This window comes from Taudactylus pleione, unplaced genomic scaffold (genome assembly GCF_031769625.1).
Source record: "Taudactylus pleione unplaced genomic scaffold, aTauple2 ptg000885l, whole genome shotgun sequence".
Taxonomy (NCBI): domain Eukaryota; kingdom Metazoa; phylum Chordata; class Amphibia; order Anura; family Myobatrachidae; genus Taudactylus; species Taudactylus pleione.
Window position 1 is genome coordinate 1,598,262 of NW_028285286.1, and position 25,230 is coordinate 1,623,491.

General features: G+C 44.8%; 1 protein-coding gene across 1 annotated transcript in view; it reads right to left on the minus strand.

Moving 5' to 3' along the window:
- Positions 1-281: 281 nt before the first annotated feature.
- The window catches only part of NETO2 (neuropilin and tolloid like 2), a 44,201-nt gene continuing 19,252 nt past the window's right edge, over positions 282-25,230 (minus strand). The window contains exons 2-9 of the mRNA XM_088458980.1: positions 14,212-14,268; positions 12,010-12,150; positions 9,603-9,851; positions 7,742-7,786; positions 7,525-7,652; positions 4,072-4,300; positions 3,216-3,329; positions 282-1,592 (exon numbers count right to left, since the gene is read on the minus strand). Of these exons, the coding sequence (XP_088315106.1) occupies positions 1,012-1,592; positions 3,216-3,329; positions 4,072-4,300; positions 7,525-7,652; positions 7,742-7,786; positions 9,603-9,851; positions 12,010-12,150; positions 14,212-14,268 (1,544 nt within the window). The 3' untranslated portion in view covers positions 282-1,011. The remainder of the gene's footprint in view (positions 1,593-3,215; positions 3,330-4,071; positions 4,301-7,524; positions 7,653-7,741; positions 7,787-9,602; positions 9,852-12,009; positions 12,151-14,211; positions 14,269-25,230) is intronic.

The window sequence follows — 25,230 nt, forward strand, 5'->3', positions numbered from 1 at the left end:
GACCCTAGGAATGGGGAGAAGGAATGAGGAACGCCAGACCCCATATTGTGTAACCTGCTGTAATTATGGCTGTGATACGAATTATGTGACAACAGTTATCAGAAAAGTTTATACAATATAATCTGAACCTCTGTTGCCATTGCAGACCCAATCTGTTGTGCGCTGTTATGGTTTGAAAATATAACTAAAAATAAAATATAAAACTTTGTTGTAAAACAATTCACTCACGTGTTCAAATACATTTTTTTTTTTTTTTTTATTTATATATATCATCTTTTTTTTTTAACAAATCACAAATGATATGTTTGTAAATAGAATTGCTTTTGGGGTATCTTTATTTTAGTTTTGTATCTCAGAATGCCTATTACACTTTCCCCACCCAAAAAAAAATGTTCCTTATCCTTGGAATTCGGGTTATTTTAAATTAATTTAGGGGAATAAAATGTAAAAAAAGCATTCCTCGGTGGAAAATTTCCACATTGAGCGAGAGCGCATGATCCCTGAATCCAGGCGGATAAGATGAGTTTGACGGTTGTTTCTGGTCATTGGCAAAAAAAAAAAAAAAAATCACAATATAATTTTTAGAATTTTTTTTTCCCACCCACAATCTTTTAGCACCATAAATGATCCTAGGAATTTTTTTTTTTTTTCATCTGAAGGTAAATAAACCTCTCTTTTATGTAAAAACTTAAAGGCAAAACATATAAAGTATCAGAAATGGCAATATTAATCAATGTGTTTTGTCTCCCGTTACGGTGGGGGCAGTTCATGTATAATCCTACTAATACAGAATACGGATGCCATGCAAAACTCACTTCTTTTTTTTTTCTTTTTTTTTTTGTGATTCCTGCTCAAAAAATATAGAGCTTTATTTTACAATTCTGGGTAGTTTATTTCAGCCTCAATTTCTGAGAGTTAGAAAATGCAAATGATTGTTGGAGATCTCAAAAATATATATCACTTTGTAAAAGGTAACCATTATAATTATTTTTGTTTTTTACTGTGAAGCCATTAAAAGTCGATAGACATTGAACCCTGAGCGCAGTCTTCTCTGCCGCGGACGTAAATTTCGCAGGGGATCTCCTCCATGACTCGATCTTCGATGCCTTTGTCGGGGCAGTCGTGGGACTGTTTGAAAGCGTAGGTACTTTTCTTGAAGGTGCTGTTGAAGGTTTTCATTGGTTGTGGCTGGGCAAAGTCATTGCGGAAGGGAAGTTCCATGGAGCTGAGGTTGGTCCTGCTCTGTTTTAGGGTTGCCGTCTGTGAACCACAGTGATGGTCGTGAATGCATCGGGATGTGGTGGATGAACGCCGGGTCTTTTGGTAGTTTTCCAGTTCCTCTGACAAGTCGGCCAAGTCTGCGGAAATCTCTTTGTCTCTGAGGGAGAAGAGCTCGTAGTGAGGTGGGTCGAAAACCTCCTGAAACCCAGTTTTGTTGAACGTGGTCTTCCTGGCCATTATTTTTTTACGAGGCTGCTTTACTTGGACCAAAATGGAAATGATGAGGAGGACCAAGACAATGCCGGACGTTATTCCAATAATCGTCCCATGGGTTTTGGTGATTTGCTCAAATAGTCCGGCCTCTTTCCTTTCTGTAACAAAAATTATTTTATTATTATTGTGATGATTAAACATTGTAGGAAAGTGCAAAATTCAGTCACTAATATGCATGTTTTGCAAACAGAATTTTGGTGAGGACCACAAAGTATAAATAATCAACAAATTTTGGATATTTTTGGCAGGAAATTGTGGCCATAGTTAAGGTCTCCACTGATTTGCAATTACGGTACGGTGTGTACTCATCCAGTTCCTTCTATATCATACTTCTTTTAAGCCACTAATATATCACAATTTACAATAATCTGCAATTTCACTGTTACTATTCTTTTTCTGTTGCCGTAACGGGCCCATCAGCTTCTCAATTCCCCGTCCCGCAACGCCTATTCGATGATCGGCGATCCGTCAGCGGATCTGGGAAATTCTACAAGTTAAAATTCCCCAATTTGCTAATCCTGATCATTTTTTGGTCGGGACCCAGGCGTCAGGGGATCGGGGACTTGCAGCAATCAGTCGCATGTGTATGAGCCCCTTTAGAGTTGAAAGCAAAAATTAAAGTAAGCCACGTTGTTGCAATAAAGTAAAAATAAATTGCACGTACAGTATAAGGGTACTTTGCTTTTAAATGCTCTATGTACTGAGGGTTGCATCTTAAAAGGGATAACCTGCTGTTTAGTGCTACTCTGATGTAAAGCGACTAGATACCTTTCTGTTGAAAGCAGGTCAAAATCCAAACAGATGAAATAATACAGTAGCCCAACATGTTTTGGGCATCAGAGATGTTATTACAGATCTTTTGTGAATAAGATACTGCTTGGTCACAAGAAGGAACGCAAAATATGAGAGACCAGCAGGGGGCACTCCATAGCCATATAAACTGACATCCCTGTGTACTCCCACTATGCTTCTTCTAGAGCCTTTTAATGTTAGAGTATATTTTTCATGTTTGTTTAGAAAACCTCAGACAGTGTCATTCATCTCGTGCGGACAGCGCGGCCTCTTAGTGACACTGACTGTTTAGGCATTAGTTACATTGTTGTGTTACTGTACTCTTGGCCTGGTTTCATTACGGATCGCAATCGCAACAGCGTACGCAAATCGGCCGATGGTGCGTACAGCGCATGCACTGCAGTGCGTGAGCATTGCGATCACTTATGCAGATATAAAGCCATCGCAGATCGAGGGACGGGACGTCAGCATTTAGGGGTGGTGGCGGGGGAGTGGTTGGAGAAACGCAGGCGTCTGTCCGTTTGAACGCCGTTTCCTAGGCGTGCATAAATTAGCCACTGCGATGGCATGCGCATAGTGCGATGACCGTTGCAATTTCTGAGTAAGGTCAGACCTGCTGTAATTCTGCGTGACGGTCCAATGTTACACAATGTACAGTATACGCAGGATTGCGAGGTCTTACGGATGTGCGAAAGATGTAGCGGGCGTCTCTATGCCTGGTGAGCCGTTGCAGACATTAGCATATTTTCGCACCAGAATGGCGTTCGGAATCGCAGCTGCGATCTCAATGGCGATCTGTAGTAAATCAGGCCCTCCTATGCGGTGCAGTGTAACAATGCAGTGGTGTCCTATAGCAGCGCAGCCTGTACACGTATGTGTCATACTCTGCATTGTCGCGTTGCAGTCTACTGTGATGGCCAGGCGCTCACCTTTACAGTGGTTCTCGTCCCATGGATAGGCGCAGTTCTGGATCCCATTGCAGACCAGCGTGTTGTTAATGCACATGTTACTGTGGCAGAAGAAAGTGCTCTCCAAACAAGGAGCTGTCACAAGGAGACAGAGACACATTTATGTGACCATCTAGTGTCTGGGACGCTAGTAACGCAGCAGTGGGATGGTGGGTCTCTGTGCTTCATCACTTGTACAAGCGGAATATGGAATGGAATGTTGTAGTTGGCCCTTTGAATCTAGCACACAGCACAGACAGCGAGAACACAGTCACACTTGGATGTTACACACAGATTACAAGATACATTAATAACAAATAAATAAAATAGGGACATTTAAAGGGCAAATCTTTAAAACTGGGAACTGTCCCTGCCAGGGTTGCATAAAATTGTATTTAAAAAAAAAAAAAAAACCAATAAAAAGATTTATTTGATTTAAATCAGATTTTTTGGGATTTCAATAGGATTTTTTTATACAAATTTTTTTTTAAATAAAACGTATTTTTAATTTTTTTTTAAAACCTATTTAAATCAAATAAATCCGTTTTTCATTTATTTATTTTTTATTTTATTTTTTAAATCCAATTTTATGCAACCCTGCTGCGAATTAAGGACAATTAATATAAATACTTTTCTGTATTTTCCCTTTTTATTTTCGACCCTAATTTTGTGATCAGCCCTTGACTGACACATTTGGGATGCGTTCCACGTCTCCAAAAGTCACAGTAATGGAATTGGTAATGAGGGGGGGATACTGGAGATGCAGCGGATGGCGAGAGCGCATTGTGCCCTCAGTTCCATGAATGGGTGGCTGGATGATCCTATCCAGTCTACTCACGTTCCACAAAAGATGTGAAGAGCATTCGGAAGCGGCTGAGCCGGCTGCCCTCGTCCGCCCACATCCGTACGACCCCCGTCCCTGTTTGCAGCATGACATCATTGGCCACGGTGCTGCAGAATTTGGCCTTTAGGTTCTCTATGGAGCTACTTCCATCGTAAACCGCCACAAAGTTCCGCTTACATTCATTCGAGTGCTCCATTTGGTAGTCCAGGAACCTCAAATAAATCTGGATGAACAAATTGCAATTCAGAGATTATTACACCTAGATCAGGATTCATTGTACCATAAGACGCACTGATTTGGCTGCGTAAATTACTTCTGCAGAGACTGTAGGTTATCATATGTCCAAATACTTGTGCGCACCGGACACGCTGGTCTTATATAGAGACCTGTTAGAAAATGACAAGATCATTGTTCCTTGCAATGATATAAATGAGGACAGATAAGTGCTCTATGGGCCTGATTCAGAGCCGCTCGTTCGCTCCGAGCTATGTTTGCCCAACTGCGCCTGCATACGGATCGTAATACGCATGCGCGAACCAGTCAGTGCGGCCGAAAATCGTGTGCTCGCAAAATAGCGAATGCCTGCTATTTTGAGTGACAGGAGGAGGCGTATGTGGGTGGTAACAGGGGAAGGTGCTTGAAAACGGAGAGTGGAGATCTGAACGGAGGCGTGCTTAAAGGTCAAAACGGGCGTTTTAAGGGTGTGCATAATTAATACAGCAGCGTCATCGGCCACGTCACTGGGTTATTTTATAGCCAGAACTGCTCGCAAAATTGTGGTAGCAAAAACCAACCACAAGAATAGCAAGCAGTTCATACCCTGGTCGTTGTATTCGATTAATCTAATAAATAGCGGACATGCCGTAGGATGCGAGCGGCCAGGGGGCGTATTTTTTTAAAAAACGACCGCAAGTTTTGTTCGCTCATTCAGACATAGAGGCGTGAACAGACCGCAAAGAGCGAACAGTTCATTTGAATAGCCACCCCTATTTTCTGAACGAGCGAGCGCAAATAGCATCCGGCTCTGAATCAGGCCCTTTGTTCTTCCTGGGCCTTCTGCTTTTTAGAGACTGTTCCGGGTTTTAGTCTAAGATAACTAGCATGATTTAGAGATGTACGCTAATGCTAGCGCAGCTGCGATCCCGTACACAGATGCTGTGCGCAAATATGGCAGACGCCAAGGAATGTATTGAGACACCAACTTGTGGCTTTCCAAATCCAAGCATCTGCAGGCCAAGAAGCGGCATCACTCGATAATCGGACTCCTGAGTAGCCCTATGGTGGCACAGAATGGCTGCGTGCACTTTTGCTACATAAGGAATCGTAGACTCAGGCTGCGTCATACCCCGAAAACAATCGCGACACGCCTGCGTTCTTTGCCGACACTCCCCGTTACCTCCCACAAACGTTCCCTGTCAATCACACAGCGAGTAAATAGTTACTACGAGCAACTACGGTAATGTGACCTTAACGCGCATGCGCCGTGCAACTCAGATGCATGCGCAGATTGCCGATTATCGCTCAACTGCGTATACATCAAAATAGCGCACATAACTGAATCAGGCTCACAGACCCCTGGGATGTGCGACATTTCTACATCAGTGTGTGACTGAGTCCGAATCTGTGTAATAAAGGGGCTCGATGTGTGTGGACGTGGATTTTCCACACGCCAGGTTCTACCGTGCTTCATCTGCGATGTGTGTAAAACCAATTCCTGTGCGGCTGAAGTTGTAGCGTCTTTAGTACACTGTGTGCGGCTTTTCGCTGCGTCTGCGATGCGACTTGGCCGCAAAATATGTGATAGGCTACTCGTCTCGGAGCATCCTAGTTGCTCTGGGTGCCTCGCGCTGAATGTCATAAAGACGCTCAGTGTATGGGGACACATCTGTCCATGGCAAAAGCAGAGCATGAACCCAGGAGCACTGCAGCAAATAAAGACATATCCGCAGACAATAGAACAGCGCCATCTAATGGCCATAGTATGTCAAAAAATCTCGTAGAACAGACTCATCTAAAGGTGGGTACACACCTAGCAGATATATCTGCAGATGATGGTCGTTCATATACACTAAACGACCATCATCTTCCAGGCAGTCGTGGGTCCCGCTGGCCAGGGCCGGGTCCACCCCCCCTTCCAGTGGCTGCCGCAGCATGTAGACGGGCGATCGGCTGATCGCCCGTATACACTTGCCGATGGACAGATATATCTGTCCAACGGTTGTAAACACTGGCCGACGGGCACCAGATATATAGGCCGATCAATTGATCAGCCAATATATCTGTCAGTGTGTACCCAGCTTTACACTAGCTGATGAACCCAGTTTCACCTGGGTAGACCTTAGATATTTACAGTTTCCATTTTCATCTCATCCCAATAACACATTAATCCTTATCCTCTATAGCACAGGTTCTCAAACTCAGTCCTCAGGACCCCAAACAGTGCATGTTTTCCAGGTCTCCTCACAGAATCACAGGTGAAATAATTAACTCCACCTGTGGATCTTTTAAAATGTGTCAGCGAGTAATGACTACACCTGTGTACCTGCTGAGTGACCTGGAAAACATGACCTGTTTGGAGTCCTGAGAACCGAGTTTGAGAACCACTGCTCTAAAGTAATGCATCATTGCTATAGTAAGACATTACCCTCCCTCACCTCTGTAGTAACACATTTCCCTCCCTCGTCTGTGTTGTAACACATTCCCTTCCCTCACCTGTGTAGAAATACAATCCCTCCCTCACACCTGTAGTAACACATTAGTCTCACTCACACCTATAATAACTTATTTCACTCCCTCACCTCTGGGGTAACACATTCTTCCTCACTTCTGTAGTAACACGTTACCCCAGCTCACCCCTGTAGTAACACATTACCCTCACTCACACCTGTAGTAACACATTATCCTCATTCAACACCTGTAGTAACACATTCCCCTCCCTCACCTGTGTAGTAACACATTCCCCTCCCTAACCTCTGTAGTAACACATTCCCCTCTCTCACCTCTGTAGTAACACATTCCCTTCCCTCCCTATACAAATAGAGGAGCCACATCAACTGCCAGTGATGTTTGGCAGCACTTGGGGTGACAGTTGGTGATTGAATATGATCTGTGCTACAGCCACGATGAGACAGACAGGCAGGACATTGCACAGGGGGAGGAAGCATTTTAGCCCTTTTCACCACCTTAGGAGTCGAATTTTGAAAAAATCCCTTTTTGGTGGGCACCTATGTCATGGAAGGAATACACTCCCCGATTTTCATGTTTCTAGGTCCAGGGGTTTGGGCTGGGCATTAATGAGTCAGTCAGTCAGTCAGTCAGCTCATCTGATATATATATATATATATATATATATATATATATATACTGTAGATAACTGACCATTGCAACGTGTAATAAACCTTACACACAGCTAGTAACAAGGTTTCTACCCCCATCCGCAGAGGCTACCTTGGCTTTCGGCGTTGCTTTAATAGTCCATATACAGTCCACGGCCTGACCAGCCTTCAGCTTATCCCCTTGTTCCACCTGGCTGGAGCGGATTATCCCGTCCGGTCCTGATAACTCAAACTGACAGTCTGAGATGGGAAGAAGACAGGAGATTGTGAGCAGGAGAACGGCGCCCATTCAGCATCTGGCAGGCAGAGACTGAGCAGGGAACTAATACCTGGAATTGGGTTCAGGATTCCTCCGAGATAGCTGAAGTCTGGGTCTGCAAGGGAGAGAAATCTTAGTATTGTATCTGTTTCAGTTCTATTTTCCCCAAACGCTTCACTTTCTTTTCTGCACTGGAATAACTTTGCCGCGGTTCCTTCGCTGTAGTATTTACTAAGAAGTGAGCTAATTATTTATGGAGTAGAGAGGTTACTGTTGCTTTACCACAAAATCCTGGTTTTAATCTAAATGGAAGACTCACCTCTTCCTGAGTCGTTAGTCATTAGGGCAGTGACAAGTAAACGTGACACATCTGCTACAGCGAATCCCGTGCTAACATGCAGGTCACTAGTAACATTGTGGTGCCTCGTGCCTCAAAAAATTGCATCAGACTATAAAATGGCTGTCTCCACTAATGACATCGGCGAGGCACGAGGAACTTTTTTTTTATCTTATGGCCACATCACTTTGTGCCTCATGCCTCCACGAGGTCTATTCATGTATTGAGATAATAGTTACAATTAGAGTACATAAAAACAAAACAGAACAAACTGAAAAAGAGAAATTACCAATTGCAAACTTTAAACAACAGACTCGAATGAAGACTCAGACCCCCAGCGCCAAAGAACCTCATCGATTCTCCAGGAGTGTCGAATAAGTTAGCAGTGGGAGGGGGGCAACATCGATAATGATGGGAGGTATTTTCAAATAGTTTAATAATGGTTAGATTGAGTCCCTGCATCAAGGGATTCTATATAAGGGCCTCATTGGGTAGCCTTTGATATAAGATTTTTATTCCATGTAAAACACACCCTTTGCATACATCTCATTAGCCAAAGGAGCCACTCAGGTTAGCTGTCCAAGCAGCATGCCACTGGTGCAGTAGCCTAGGGAGCGGTCATTACTGGGGGCAACGTGTAGGTCAGGGATGGGGAACCTCCGGCCCCCGGAGTCATTTAGTCTGGCCCTCTGAGCTCTTCTGTGCTAGCCTCATCTGGCTATCACTGTGCCTATAATGGCTCCCTGCAGCCAGGAGCGTCTTTAGGACGCTTCAGACGGTCACACTGCTGCTCTTACAGTTCCCCGGAGCATCCTCAGGATGCTCCGGGCATTGCTGTAATCACCGGCGATAGTGGCCCTTCCCTGTGTGACGTAACAAGGAGGGGGCGTGACCTGCACCAGGCCCGCAAATAATTTTATATATATCAAAATGGCCCTCGGTAGAAAAAAGGTTCCCCACCCCTGGTGTAGGTAGTGTCTTTGTGTGACGTATGGAAACAGAGCAAACTTTTTGGACCCTTTTTTCGGAAAAGCCTCTTTCTCAAAGCCCTGGATACGTTTATTTCTGGTCCCAACCAGCAGGTGCATAATGGCGGCCTCAGTAGACGTATAGTGGTCCTATATTAGTAAATATATTGCTGAATTTTCAGTATTGTCCATCAGCCAGAATTGTGTATTTTTGCTACACTGTGATACAGATCAGAGCTGTGGTCAGCACAACAGAAATACTCAACTCATCCTGGATGATACAATGCGTCTGCTGAAAAGGACGTAATAAGGACAGCAAGATAAAACAGTATATTTAGTCAGACTGGCAGTTAAGCACGTATAAGGAAATGCATTTGTGTAATCTTAAACTGCACATCCCGTTAAATTAGGGATGAGCGGGTTCAGATTTTCTCGGTTCTTATCGCCACTTTACCGCAAGTTCAGATTAGTTCGGATTTATTTTATTGGCTATCCAAAACACGTGATAGCCGATAGCCAATAGAATGCCGTTTTGAGAACCGAGCAAATCCGAACCCGCTCATCCCTACTTTAAATGGAAGCAGAAATGATTTTGTTGCGAATGAGACCCCCTGTTTCTTGCTTACCTGGTATAAAAGAATACTTTGCTCGGAACCCCAGCCCCTCCAGTTCTTCATCTGAGGTAAATTTAATCCACATGAATCTTCCAGTAGACCTGATTGGCGTTGGGCTCCTGATTCCGCAGTATCGATCGATGAGCGGAGAGAAACCGAAGGGACCATCCCGCACCTCTAAATGATCGAAGCGGCATTCAAAGGACGGCTCTATGTGGTAGGGCTCATCGAAGGTCAGTTCAATTCTTTGGCGAGGAGCAGCTGACAGACAAAAAAGCACAATGTGAGGTATTTTCCTTCTAAACCATTACTAGTACTAAAACGCCGTATGCACTCAGCGATGAAGTGGGATCTCCGGCAATCGTCTCTCCTCAACACAAAGCACAGATCGAGATACACTTCAAACCATTAGTATCTGCAAATGAATGTTGCGTGGCCTGTCCTTCAGTACAGCAAATGGGCTGTAGATACTGAAGGGTGTGTTGGTGAAGTATTTAGGCTGAGTAGGGTCTGGTCTTTCAGCTAAGTGGGGTCAACAGCCCGTGAGCTACCAAAATGATTCACTTCTTTGAAATCTGTGCAGGCAAAGGTTTTATAATAAAACCCCGTACCTAGCCCGCCGTCTGCAGCATATCGGAGAACCTGTGACAATAAACTGTATAGTTTATACAAATACAGTGATGTTTCTTTACTTTATAGGGTGGAATATCGCTCTGATTTAGTCTGTACCCCCTGTGTCAGTTAAATCTTACAAAAATTGTCATCATTCTTCTCCGCTGGAATGTCTGAAATACAGCACTTATGAAAGCTGTTTAAATACAGCTGCTGACATGATATGCAGTCGGGAAGCCGGTGGACCTAATCCTGACAGCAGGCTTCCCGACTGTCATATCCCGGCAAGGGTCTAAAGACAGGCGTCGATATGCTGACGCCTGTCATTAGACATACGCCGGGAAACCGACACCCGGCATCCCGATCAAAGGGACGCTGGGCGCGGGTAGCCGCCGGGGACTTGGGTGTAGGCAGAGTGGAAGGTGGGGGTTAGGTTTAGGCACTTAGAGGGGGATTAGAGTTAGGTACTGGGGGGGAGGTTAGGGTTAGGCACCCCTAAGGGAGGGTTAGGGGGTAGAATTAGGTTAGTTAATACTTACCTGAGGACGATCGGGATTTCCACTGCTGCCGGGATGCTGGTGTCGGGATTCCAACCGCCGGACATGCGTCCGGAGTTAAATCATATCGATTCCGCTGACATATGTTTAAAATACAGCACTTATGAATGCCTTGCAAATACAGTTGCTGACATCTGTTCAAAATATGATGTAGTCAGCATCCCGGTATGCGGAAGGCAGACGGTTGAAATATCGGTACCGGAATCCCGACAGCAGCACTTATGAATGCCTTGCAAATACCGCTGCTGACATATGTTTGAAATACAGCACTTATAAATGCTGTTTAAATGCATCATTAAGGCCAGATGTGTTCCAGCTTGTAATGAACCATCCAGCTTTAGATGACGGCAGCACTCCACCAGCGACAAGATCTGCTGCTGTAAATGAGTGAGCAGTCTGAGCTGTATATTTGAGTTACGGTTCCTGCTTCATGTCAAGTAAAACCTTTATATACCAAACGGAAACTAACATGAAGCTTTAGCTGAGATGTGGCCCTGCCACTATGAATCATCATTCTGGTGCTGACATGATTGTGATTAGAGACAGATTTACTTGCCCTAATTATTTATCCTTTATTAATCTATTTATGTCCTTTCTTGCGGCCAAATGCGGATTATTGCCAGGAGCTGCACTACGCAATGACACTAAGCCAAGGGAAGAGGCTCCGCAATAAAACGACACGGGTATATTTCTATTGTTATTCATTTAGGCGCAAAAGTGCAAACCAGCAGCGCAAATCCTAGTTTGTGACATCACTCGTCTACACTTGCGCAAATGCATCCATATTAGAGGTAAGCCCTTGTATTTGCCAAGATGGCAGTGTCTGCATGGGTCAAATAGCGTTCCCCATGTTACGGGAGACGATGGAGTATTGGGGGCGCTTCTCTCTTAGTGCAGGATGCGACTGTTTGCACTCTCATGAAATTAGGTAAAGGGGATGAGAGAGTAGGGGTCCGTCTGCTTTTTGGGGAGGGGGAGCCGCGTCTAATGACGCATCAGACAGTAATGCAGCGTCTACAGACGCAGCGTCTCAGTCTTGCACATTTGGACGTAGACCAGCGTAGGGATTGTGTAGCGGCATCAGCATAAAGCCTCAGACGAGGCTATGGAAAAAGACGCCAGGACGGCTACTACTGCGTGCGATTCGCAATCAGGCCCCAGCTAGGCAGCGGCTGTGGTTTCGGTGTAGACTGGAAACTTTGCGCAACATTGGTGAATAACCCAAATCGTGTTTTGCATGGAGAACAAACCTTCTAAGATGTAGACGCACTCCTTGTTGGGAGGATAGGTGTTCGGATAATTTGGTGAAGCAAAGTGTCCGCCATTACTGGTGCGTACCCAGGTACCACACTGGGTCACCGGGATGTGTTTCACACCTAGGTTTTGCCCATCTGAAATAAAATAGAGTTGCAGCAGTTTTTAGACTACAAGAATAGAGAATAAAATTATTTATCTATTGAGTATTTGTTGGAAGATCACAAATGATGCCCATCCCAAAGGTTAGCTGGCATCAGGATCGGCAGGTTCACCAGGACCCAGAGAAGACCAGCTATATCTCTCTCATTCGTTCCAGACAACTTGGCACCATGCTGTTCACCCCCAGCAAACCACGGCGGGGGTGTGCAGCAGCCAGGACAGAGGGTGGGCACACAATACCTCATAAAAGTGTTCACAAAAGGAGCCACACGTAACAATATATTACATGTTCCTGTAACCTTTCTGAAAGGGCAGAACGCTGACACCACAACAATGTTTTATGCTCAGAGACTTAGGGGTAAATTTACTAAGATGGGAGTTCTATTAAGAAGTGATGTTGCCCATAGCAACCAATCAGATTCCAGGTATTATCTTCTAGAAGGTGCTAGATAAATGAGAAGTAGAATCTGATTGGTTGCTATGGGCAACATCACTTCTTAAAAGAACTCCCATCTTAGTAAATTTACGCCTTAGAGGGAGATTTATCAAACATTGTAAACAGGAGAAAAGGAGGCGTTTCCCCTATCAACCAATCAGCTTCTAGCTATCATTTTTCAAGTACCTTCTAGAAAGTGATAGCTAGAATCTCATTGGTTGCTACGACAACACCTCAAATGTTTTTTTTTTTTGTTTTTTTTATAGGTTTGATAAATCTTCTCACTAGTGATTTGGGGTCAGTACAAGCAGCAAGATTAGTTTTACTTTGTTTTAGGTTTCTCTTTGCCCAATAACTGCCCTAAATGAAAAACTGTGCAAAAGCCTGATGGACTCACGTCTTAAAATAGGGAAATATACTGGATTTAGTCTATTGGGGGGAAAGTTCTTATTGAAAATAAATTAGAATTCAGCCAGGAATAACCTATGGAAATGGAATATAGTTACCGACGCGTAATTATCACTTACACACAGTGCCGGTAACCATTGACCATGACATAAAATCATTTCACTATTTCATTGTGTACCCATAGGATGTATTCTTGGGATTATTGTTTGAGCCCATAAAATGGCTGCCTCAATGGTGTCAGAGAATTGTTTGGTACAGCCCACAAAATGGCGGCCTCCACTCTGTGTCAGGCAATAGGCACACTTATAATTAGGAGATTTAGACAACGGTCGTAGTTAGCACTTATAGAACTGATCCTATTTTGTGGAAGCCTCAGATGGTACATTGTAAAGATGCAGATTAAGGGCCTGATTAAGCAAGGATCGCAGTAGCAAGGAGGCACGCAATTGGTCGACTAATTCACATTGCGCAGGCATCGCAGTGCGCGAACTAGCAATTGCGATTGGAAATGCGTTTTGCAGAGACTGCGCAGACCCAGAGCACATTGATTGACAGGTAGTGGGTGGTGATGGGGGGGTGGTCGGGCGAACGCAGGCGTGCCAGTGCGTTGGGACGGCGTTGCAGGGCGTGCATAAATTGTCCACTGCAATACTATACGCAGCCTGAGGGCTCATAGCGTGTGCTGAAGTTAGCAATTCCTGAGTGCGGTCTGACCTGCCATAACTGTGCGTGTGTGTCCGATGTTACCGATGGTTTCCCTATGTTACCCCAGTATACGGATGTAAGGGGAAGTGGGCACCCTAATGTTAGGCTGTGATCGCAATGCGATTGCAAACATTTACATTTCACCACTAATACTAGCAACTGCGCTGCGTGCGTTCTAGCAGAATAGCCATCCTCGCTGACTCAGGCACTAATCCCAGGGCGTTAGGAAATCGCCTCACTTTACATGAATAATAATGAGGGACGTCGCGCTCTTTTCTATGCTATACTGGCTGCATTATCCCAGCCTCTCATTGTCGGCGCTATGGAGTGGTCAGCTAATCACTGCTACCAGGGTAACGCCGGATAAGCCGATATCAGCAAGCTGTAATCAGATCTGTTATTACATGCTACTAATTGAGCAGCGTCTTACAACGGAAAATCAATTTTGAAACATAGTGGGCCGTACAAAGAATGAGGGGGCTCGTACCTTGTGTCCGCTGAGCCACTGCAATCCCTTCCACCACAAGGATAGTAATCAGCAGTACTGTCAATAGAAAAAAAAAACATGATTAGGCCAAGTCTGCATGTGTGATGTGCAGGCGGATTACATGTAACAGCAGACCTGGGCACAGACACATTGCGCCTAATTCACAGTCGTACAATAATAACCTCAGCAGCGGTGCTAAAAATGTGCTAATGCCGCTGGAGGCGTCTAAAGAAAAATTACACCTTCTGTCGGCATCGCAGATCCGAGTGCTGCGTCCGAAGTTGCAGCATCAGATCACCATTGGCTCTATCGGTCGCTATGGCCGCAGTCATCGCCCATCTGAGTAAGTCTGAGCCTACGCAGAATCGGCGACAGAAATCCACTGCCGGTGCCAGGAAATCTGCGTCAGAAGACACAGACTCCAGCCACGGCACTCCCGCGACATGACTCAGTTTTGGGGAATGGTCCCTGTCGCCGCCCATTCTGCGCCCTCAAACAGCTGGAGCCTGTCAATCAGGCGGCGGCATCCAGGGCGCTGCAACTGGGGTTGCAAAACTTCCACGATCCCCACAACAGAAAGCAGGAACCCAAACCAGCTGCTTTCTCATTGTCAGACCGGGAAGCCGACGGACGCAATCCCGACCGCCGACTTCCCGACTGTCTAATCCCGGCAAGGCACTAATGACCTTAGACATTAGACCTACGCCGGGAGCCCGACACCCGGTTTACCGATCGAAGGTAAGCCGGATGCGGACAGCCGCGGGAGGGGGGGGGGGGGTTAGGTTACGGGCTCCCGGTGGGGACTTAGGGTTAGGCACCCCTGGGGGATTTAGGGTTAGGCTGCGGGGAAGGGCGGAGGTTAGGATTAAATCATACTGAATCCACCAGACCTGCCCTGATTTACAATAAGAGATATTTCCCCCTATAAAACACTTTGAGAAGAGAAGAGTTGGCTCTGTCTCCAGCTTGGGGAAAAGGGTTAAGCAAAAAAAAAAAAGTTTTTCAGGAGAAAGATCCACGTTGTATTTAGCTCTAATTATAACGTCCGTTTGCACTGGGAATAAGCGTTGTTATTATTGACCACTTTATAAACTATATATTTAAAACGCGTAGAGTTCAGAATCCCATTCATCAAATTAATTTGTATTGATTTAGATGTTTGTGTCCAGCTGCTTATCCGATTGTAAACAATTGGGCGCGTTTTATGGACTTTTAGTGATTTCTCAATGGTCTCAGGTAAATCAAGTGTACAAGCGCTAGGCTTGGTCAAGTACGGATCAGCGAATTTATGGCCACAGTGATTTCACGGTTGGATTCCAATCTATTATTCAGCATTCTATGAAACAGCTTGTGAACTTGAGTGTTTCTTAATCTGTACCGTGTTGTATTTCTCCATCCTTGAGGTTAGTTTCAACGAAGATACTGGAGGTGCCCTGTGTGGTTGCCCTGACCGTAGCTGGCACATGGCTGGCACCATTTCTGCATTTGTATTTTACAATGAGAGCCAGCAGTGACTAATTTGCAGGACTTCATTAAGGGAGTTTATAATAAGATAAAAATGTGTGTATTTATGATTTGAACGGTGGCTATTAATAAACCTAGTTTGCAATAACGTGTTATTGCAGAATTGCCTCAGCAGATTGAGGAAATCCAACTGGCCCACAACGTGGTCCTGAGTGCTCGGAGTTCAGAAAGCCTATAATTGGTAAACAGACCATCCTGCTAGTTGGCAGTAACTCCTCACCGGCATTAGTTAGGGGCGCAGAGAGGGGGTGGTGGTGGGTACCAGGGCCGTAGCTAGGGTAGTGTGGCCGGTGCCCTCACACAGGGCACCACAGGTCAGGGGGCGCTGTTTAGGCCTGTCAAATTTCTGTTTATTATCATTCTCACTTGTAGCTTCCTCTTATTTCATCCCCAGCATCTCCTGGCCTCCCCTATCTCTTCCCTGGCCCTTCCCCAGGAGGCCATGGCCCTCTCTCAGGTGCACTATATTATGTCCCTATTTATCCCCAGCATCTCCTGGCCTCCCCTATCTCTTCCCTGGCCCTTCCCCATGAGGCCATGGCCCTCTCTCAGGTGCACTATATTATGTCCCTATTTATCCCCAGCATCTCCTGCCCTCCCCTATCTCTTCCCTGGCCCTTCACCATGGGGCCATGGCCCTTTTTTGGGTGCATTATATCCCTTTGAAAAATGAGAGGGGCGCCAATGCTCTTTCTTGCACAGGGCACCAAAAAGTCTAGTTACGGCTCTGGTGGGTACTAATTATCCAGGCTTGTCGGTGTGGCTGGGGCCACACTTGGAAGCCCTCCACCCCCTCGGAGACTATTCCTCCAGTTTGGGGGGTGGCAGCGCCCATGCTTGGCCTCGCCCTCTCCCTAGCAACAGATGGTACAGTTTAGGGCTCTGTGTAGGCCAGCCATATGCTTATACACCCATCTCAGCAAACCATGCTTTTGATTAGCCTGGCTTTAGTGCATGGGGGCATTGTTATGGGGATACAGGAAAGGGCCTTAGTGGACAGAAAGTTGGAAGCATACAATTCTCTCCGTGGAAATAAGAGGTCCAGGCCAAACAATGAAAGCCAGCCCCAAGTCATTATTCCTCTTTCTCCAATCTTTGCAGATAGCAATGCACCTTTAGGCAGGAAGCCCCCTGCTGGCATCCGGAAGACTAAGAAGCGTCACTCCAGAGAATGTTCTTCCACTCGTCCAGAGTCCACAATGGCGATGTGCTTTACCCCACTCCAGCCAATGTTGGGGTTTGCGCAGGCTGATCTTAGGCTTGTGTGGGCGGCTGCTCAGCCATGGAAACCCAATCCATGAACAGTTTTCGTGCCAACGTTGCAGCACAGCCGATGGGCGATATATCTGCAGATATATCGGCTCATCGGACTGTGTGTACGGGCGGTCAGCTGACCACCCGTGCATTTGCTGCAGAGGCCGACGCTGATTGACGTCACAACTGGACGGGCACATGTCAATGCCCGCCCAGTGGTGACGTCAGACAGGACACATCGGGCCGACGATTGGCAAGTGTGTATGCACTTACCAATCATCAGATAGAACAGCAGATTGGTCAGGCAGCCGATCCGTCGTCCTAGTGTGTACCTACCTTTATGGTGCATACACACGGTCAGATTTTTCTTCAGATCTGAACGATAACGATTTAAAAAATCGTTCATATCTGAAAGAAATATCTGTCACGTGGGCAACATTGAACGATGCGCGTTCCCGTTTGTCAGATAACAATATCTGACATCTGATGTGTTTGCAGTCAGATTTGGTTGATTTCATTCATTTTAATACAGGCTGAAATCGTTCAATTGTTTGCAAATCATTCAATCGTTAATCTGACATATCTGACCGTGTGTATGCACCATAAGTTTCCTGCTGTAAATTAAGGAATGACTTCTGCAGAAGCCCAGGGAGGAGGGGCCAGACAACCAGCATGACGTTGACAACTAAAAGAAAATGCAGATAATGGCAGGACGATGGATAAGATAATGTAGAAACCTCATACATTTTATTTCTAAAGCTATGCTACGGGGGGATGAACTTATAAAAAGCTTCTAGTATGCGGTTCAATAATTATATAAAGAAACTATGACCGTTGTTTCCTGCAGTTGAGTTTGTAGAATCCGATCCCTGGTTACGCTGCTCCTACAGAATCTACGCAGCCTCCTATATCCTGCCCATACAAACGGTTTCAGAAATCGGTTCTCACCGAGTCTTCTAAACTTGCAGAACATCTCATAAACAAGAGGACAGAGGCTGACCGTGAGCGGCTGCCGTGATGTTGATCGCTAGACCTTGCCGGGTAACGCGTGTTTTTATGTCATGGCAATCTACTACACAGCAGAATAGAGGCGTCTGGTTTGGGAAGAGCCCTTACGGATTTTACTGAGGTGAATAATATTCAGCTGCCTTTGTGTAGGAAACAGAGCTCCTGACAGCCAGAACAGAAGTAATTGAGGTTGACGGCTATAACAAAGGACCATAGACCTGTGTTAGTGCAAAATAACAAGAGAAGCTTTAACGTTCCTAAAATGTTTCCATTCCAGGATACAAAGATGGCTGCAACTCAGCTCCAGTGCCCGAACTCCCGTGTAATCATATTCTGGCACATTTAAAACATGTAACAAAGTGTGATTGGTACCGAGGAGTCGCTGCTCCAAGGACGGGGTTGCTTGGAATATATAATGGATACTGCAAGGGTAATCCAAAAAGTAAAGACCATTTGCGCATTCCCGCACCGGAGGTCATTCATGAGTCGGGAGGTCTTCCTAACCTGTTTTCTAAGTGCGCTGTGAGTGGCGTGTGGTTATAGTTGTTTTTTGGGCGATGTCGTGCGTTGCTAAAATAACCCCTGTGATCCAAAATCCCTCCGGCGGTAAAGTGGATTTTTGAATGCGCAGGAAGTGAGACCTTCCAAATTTGTATCATCATCTAAAGCAAATGTATGGTGAAGTGCGGAAGTGGTGTGACATGTTCAATAATGGACGAACAATCGCCCGTGGCGGAGATCGCCCAGGACGCCCATCACTAGTCACAGTTTTGGTTGGGAGGTTTTCTCACATAGGCAAAGTTCAGTGAGGGAGAGTGGGATTGTGGGTTATGCAGAGATGGCCGCACAGCCTAAAATTATCAGTCTCCAGACATATATTTTGGGCTCGATTCCAATCAACGTGAATTGAATAGTGTCGGGTGTTTAGTTGCGAGAACGGGCATTCTCCGACTAAACTTCCCGGCGCGGTGCTGTTTCCGTCATGCTAAGGGCACAAAACAGCATCGCACCTGTACTTTTGTCGGATTTCTGCTCACACTACAGGAGGGATGTGAGAAGAAATCCTTAGTCGGGCTTAGCAGTGCGCTGAATTGAATAGCTCCGGGAGCTCATTGCCAGCACTATTTACTTCACGCTGAATTGGATCGAGCTCTTTGAGTTTAAACTAACTGCGTCTCTAAGTGAAATGATCTCGTCATATTGGTGCGGGTAAACCTCAAATCATGTGCTTCTACATTCCCCCCAAGTGTACAGATGGTGTGGGTGAATATACACATTGTGTTTCTTGCACACAATGTGGGAGCTCATACGTCTGATCTCTGGCCATCTCTGGATCAGAGGCACAATCCCACTCATATTAAACAGTGAATTGTCCTATTATATGCCAGTGTTCAAACCTAAATGCTAAATACCCCATTAATTCCGTCCAAAGTCATGTATCCGCTCATTGTATCTAATACACTGCACAAACTACCCACAGATAATGTCCAATGTTCCGCTCATACCCAATATACCACTCATCATATCCAATGCTCTGCTCATACTACCCAATGTCTCACTTATACTGTCCAATACACCACTCATCATATCCAATGCTCTGCTCATACTACCCAATATACCGCTCATCATATCCAATGCTCTGCTCATACTACCCAATGTCTTACTTATACTGTCCAATATACCACTCATCATATCCAATGCTCTGCTCATACTACCCAATGTCTTACTCATACTGTCCAATATACCACTCATCGTATCCAATACTCTGCTCGTACTACCCAATGTCTTACTCATACTGTCCAATATACCGCTCATCATATCCAACACTCTGCTCATACTACCCAATGTCTTACTCATACTGTCCAATATACCACTCATCATATCCAACACTCTGCTCATACTACCCAATGTCTTACTCATACTGTCCAATATACCACTCATCAAATCCAATACTCTGCTCATACTACCCAATGTCTTACTCATACTGTCCAATATACCACTCATCATATCCAATGCTCTGCTCATACTACCCAATGTCTTACTCATACTGTCCAATATACCACTCATCATATCCAATGCTCTGCTCATACTACCCAATGTCTTACTCATTCTGTCCAATATACCACTCATCGTATCCAATACTCTGCTCGTACTACCTAATGTCTTACTCATACTGTCCAATATACCGCTCATCATATCCAATACTTTGCTCATACTACCCAATGTCTTATGGTGCATACACACATAAAGATTATCTGTCCAACCATCCAACTAGTTGATTGGTTGGAATGAAAATCTGGTGAGGTATGGGAGTAACTGACAATCAGCAATTTGCTCCCAAACACTGGAAAATGGACAAAAACTGTTGTTTGAACAAATTGTTTAGATCAAACATTTAACAAACTTATCTGACCGACCATTTTCATCTGTTTTCTGGCATTTAGGAGCAAATTGCTGATCATCATTTACTCCCATACGTTACTAGATTTTCATTCCAAGCAATCAACTACTTGGCTGGTTGGATAGATAATCTTTACGTGTGTATGCAGCTTATCTCATACTGTCCAATATTATTATTATTATCCTTTATTTATATGGTGCCACAAGGGTTCCCCAGCACCTTACACAATACATAAACAAATGAGCACACAAGAAATAGTTATTAACAGTACAGACAATGCAGGACAAATACAGGATTTATAAACATTGCTGCATAACATTTAAAAAAGCAGCAGGGTGTCAGCAACCAAGGGTTAGGTGCTCTTGTAAATTAAAGTAAAAGTAAAGGAAGGAGAAGCACATGAGGGAAGAGGGCCCTGCTCGTGAGAGCTTACATTCTAAAGGGGAGGGGGCAGACAAATAGGGGTGACACAGATGAGCTGGATTGTGAGGAAGGAACATGGAGTTGTGGGTTAGGATGAGCGCTGGACAGCTTTGAGAAAGAAAGGGGTCTTGAGAGCCCATTTGAAGATGGGATATACTGCTCATCGTATCCAATACTCTGCTCATAATACCCAATGTCTTACTCATACTGTCCAATATACCACTCATCATATCTAATGCTCTGCTCATACTGTCCAATATTCCACTCATCGTATCCAATACTCTGCTCATACTACCCAATGTCTTACTTATACTGTCCAATATACCGCTCATCGTATCCAATGCTCTGCTCATACTACCCAATGTCTTACTCATACTGTCCAATATACCACTCATCGTATCCAATACTCTGCTCATACTACCCAATCTCCTACTCATACTGTCCAATATACCACTCATCGTATCCAATGCTCTGCTCCTACTACCCAAAATACTCTGCTCATACTACCCAATGTCCTACTCATACTGTCCAATATACCGCTCATCATATCCAATGCTCTGCTCATACTACCCAATGTCTTACTTATACTGTCCAATATACCACTAATCATATCCAATACTCTGCTCATAATACCCAATATCTCACTCATACTGTCCAATATACCACTCATCATATCCAATGCTCTGCTCATACTACCCAATGTCTTACTTATACTGTCCAATATACCGCTCATCGTATCGAATACTCAGCTCATACTACCCAATGTCCTACTCATACTGTCCAATATACCACTCATCATATCCAATGCTCTGCTCATACTACCCAATGTCTTACTTGTACTGTCCAATATACCACTCATCGTATCCAATACTCTGCTCATACTACCCAAAGTCTTACTCATACTGTCCAATATACCACTCATCGTATCCAATACTCTGCTCATACTACCCAATGTTTTACTCATACTGTCCAATATACCACTCATCGTATCCAATACTCTGCTCATACTACCCAAGGTCTTACTCATACTGTCCAATATACCGCTCATTGTATCCAATACACTGCTCATACTACCCAATGTCTTAATTATACTGTCCAATATACCACTCATCATATCCTATGCTCTGCTTATAATACCCAATGTCTTACTCATATTACCCAATATACCACTCATCGTATCCAATGCTCTAGTTATACTACCCAAAATGCTCTGCTCATACTACCCAATGTCTTACTCATACTGTCCAATATCCCACTCATATCCAATACTCTGCTCATACTACCCAATGTCTTACTCATATTACCCAATATACCACTCATCGTATCCAATGCTCTGCTCATACTACCCAATGTCTTATCTATACTGTCCAATATACCACTCATCGTATCCAATGCTCTGCTCCTACTACCCAATATCCCACTCATAGTATTTAACTATTATCTTCTAAAAGGTGGTAGTTAAATGTTAGGTAGAATCTGATTGGTTGCTATGGGCAACATCGCCACTTCTAAAAACTCTCACTTTAGTAAATATACCCCATAATGTCTATTGTTCCGCTTGTATCATCCAGGATTATTATTATTATTACCAGTTATTTTATATAGAGCACACATATTCCGCAGCGATTTACAGAGAAAATCTTACCATTCACATCTGTCCCTGCCCCAGTGGATCTTACAATCTATATTCCCTATCACATGTGCGCACACACATACACACTACGGTAATTCTTTTGTTGGGAGCCAATTAACCTATCAGTATATTTTTGGAGTGTGGGAGGAAACCGGAGCACGCGGAGGAAACCCACACAAGCACAGGGAGAATATACAAACTCCACACAGTTAGGGCCGTAGTGGAAATCAAACCCATGACCTCAGTGCTGTGAGGCAGTAATGCTAACCATTACACCGTCTGTGCTGCCCTACACACGTATACTACATAAAGTCCCGCTCATAATACTTAATGTCTGACTTCTAATTTCCAATGTTCCACTCAGAGTATGCAGTTTCCCGCCCATAACGTCTAACGTCAGGCTGACAGCATTGTATCCATCGCTCGCTGATACCCTCCTTAGATATACTGCTCAGCGAATACTGAAGACCTGTGAGGATAATGTGAGGTATCAGCGCTGTTTGCAGAGGGTCTGCACATAGGAGGGTTAATGCTACTTTCTGTTGCTCTCCGAGACAGGGATGAATTGATTTTTGCCCTAAGCAATTAGGATTTATGTTATTAAATGCCAGGAGCAAAGTAAATGTCAGACTCTTTTCATGATAAACAAATTTGGTAGACTATTGGAGAGGCGGTCATATATCGGGGAAATGTCACCTAGAGAGGGTCATGCACTAAAACAGTATTGGATGATTAAGTATACTATGAATAGAAGCTGCTACACAGTATAATGAGAAACGCAGTGATACATTATGTTTATACTTAGACACTTAGGGGCATATTCAATACGCTGTGAGAATAGCAGAAAAACGGCACCTGCGAGGTTTTTCCTGCATGTGCAGGTTTTCTGCTATTCTATTAGGTGCGTGGCTTTTTTTTAAAACATGCTCCGGGAGGTTTTTATTCTCGTACCTCCTGAGCAAGCATGATTTTCCCTAAAACCCCCCCCCCCATGAGGAGGACTAATTAAGCAATTGGAATTATCCAATTAGTTTAATTAGTCCTTATTTACTTACCTTCGGCTGCGTCGGGAGCGAGCTCTTCTGCAGCAGGGGTGAGTATGTGAGTGTGTGTGGTGTTTGTAAGTGTGTATGAATGTGTGTGGTGTTTGTAAGTGTGTATGAGTGTGTGTGGTGTTTGTAAGTGTGTATGAGTGTGTGTGGTGTTTGTAAGTGTGTATGAGTGTGTGTGGTGTTTGTAAGTGTGTATGAGTGTGTGTGGTGTTTGTAAGTGTGTATGAGTGTGTGTGGTGTTTGTAAGTGTGTATGAGTGTGTGTCATGAGTGTGTGTGTCCCGGTGTCAGTGTGCCCCCCCCCCAATGGGCGCTTGGAGAACTAAATCTCAAAGCAGCCCTTGCCCCACCCACCAGCCCCTGGAGGCCTCCCAGGAGCCTCCGGAACTCCCAGCAGCCCCCTCTCCAGTAAGAAGAGAGAGGGGATGCCACCGGGAGCCATGGAGACCCGGGCAGGTAAGTGACCTTTTGTTTATTTTACGCGGCGCGTGGTTTTCAGCGATGAAAACTCAGCGTACACTGATTTTTTTTTTTATTGAATCCTGCGGGTATCGGGAGCGCGCATTCCCGCAGGATTCCGAAATTGGACGTGAGGGACACGAGGTTTTAGCCTCACTAAACCTCGCACCCAATTGAATATACCCATTAGACAGTATCGTGCCTGTACAACCCCATCTCAATATGTTACCAGATCTGTCAGAAAAGCACCAGCGTTATTGGACGGTGAGAAGGGTTGGGTTCAGGATCCCGGCGGTCAAAATACCGACAGCAGCATCTCGATGCCTGAAGGTAAGTATACTAACCTTAACTCTTAACCCTCCCCTTAACCTACCTGCAGCCTAACCCCCCTCCCCCCCTTCCCAACGCAACCATACCCTAACCCTCCCCCTCACCCTAATACCTACCATCAGGATTCCGACTGCTGTCGAGTTTCTGGTGCCGGTATTCTGAGCGCCAGGATGGTAACTACATCCCGGTGAGAAGATCTGGCTTGGAATTTTCCAGGTACAGCAATGAAAAGTTTATTATATAAAGGTACCCCAATCTCTGTTAGTTAGTAAACAATACAGACCCGCTATCTGTGGTTACTATTCATAATAAAACCCATTGTATGGTGACTATTGTGACCGGATGCCGTCACTCCCTACCAGGCGCTCACAGATTATTTTTATCCCAATCGATCTTTGAGTATTAGAGATTCCCTCTTACCGCCTGTTACTGACTCCACCTACTACGAAGTGAGCAGGTCACCACCAAGTTCCTACTACCGGCCAGCCCCCTACCAATGGCACCTGGAACCGCCTACTTTTGGGTATGCGTGGACACACTGCTGTAGTGCTGCCTAGATAGTGTTGGTTAATTTCCACTGGTCCCTCACCATGGACTAGGCTCTGCACGGTAGCTGGCAGAGGGCTTTACATTGGGACACTGGGCTCAATCCAGAACAGCCGGAGAACAGAACAGCGGGTTGCGCTATTCTGTTGGTCACAGGATACAAGCGTCTTAGAGCAAGCAGATAATGTTTATTGCTCAGTCTTTAAAAAAAAACAATTATTATTTAGGTAACCTTCAGAAGTGACGTCCTCTCTGAGAGTCAGGGGATATCCACAATTAAGGCTCGCATGCTCTGTTTTTATCCCATTCTCAAGGTTCCTACACACTACACGATATACTTAATGACTTGGCCGATTCCGACACATGGGAACGACAAATCGTTCAAAATGT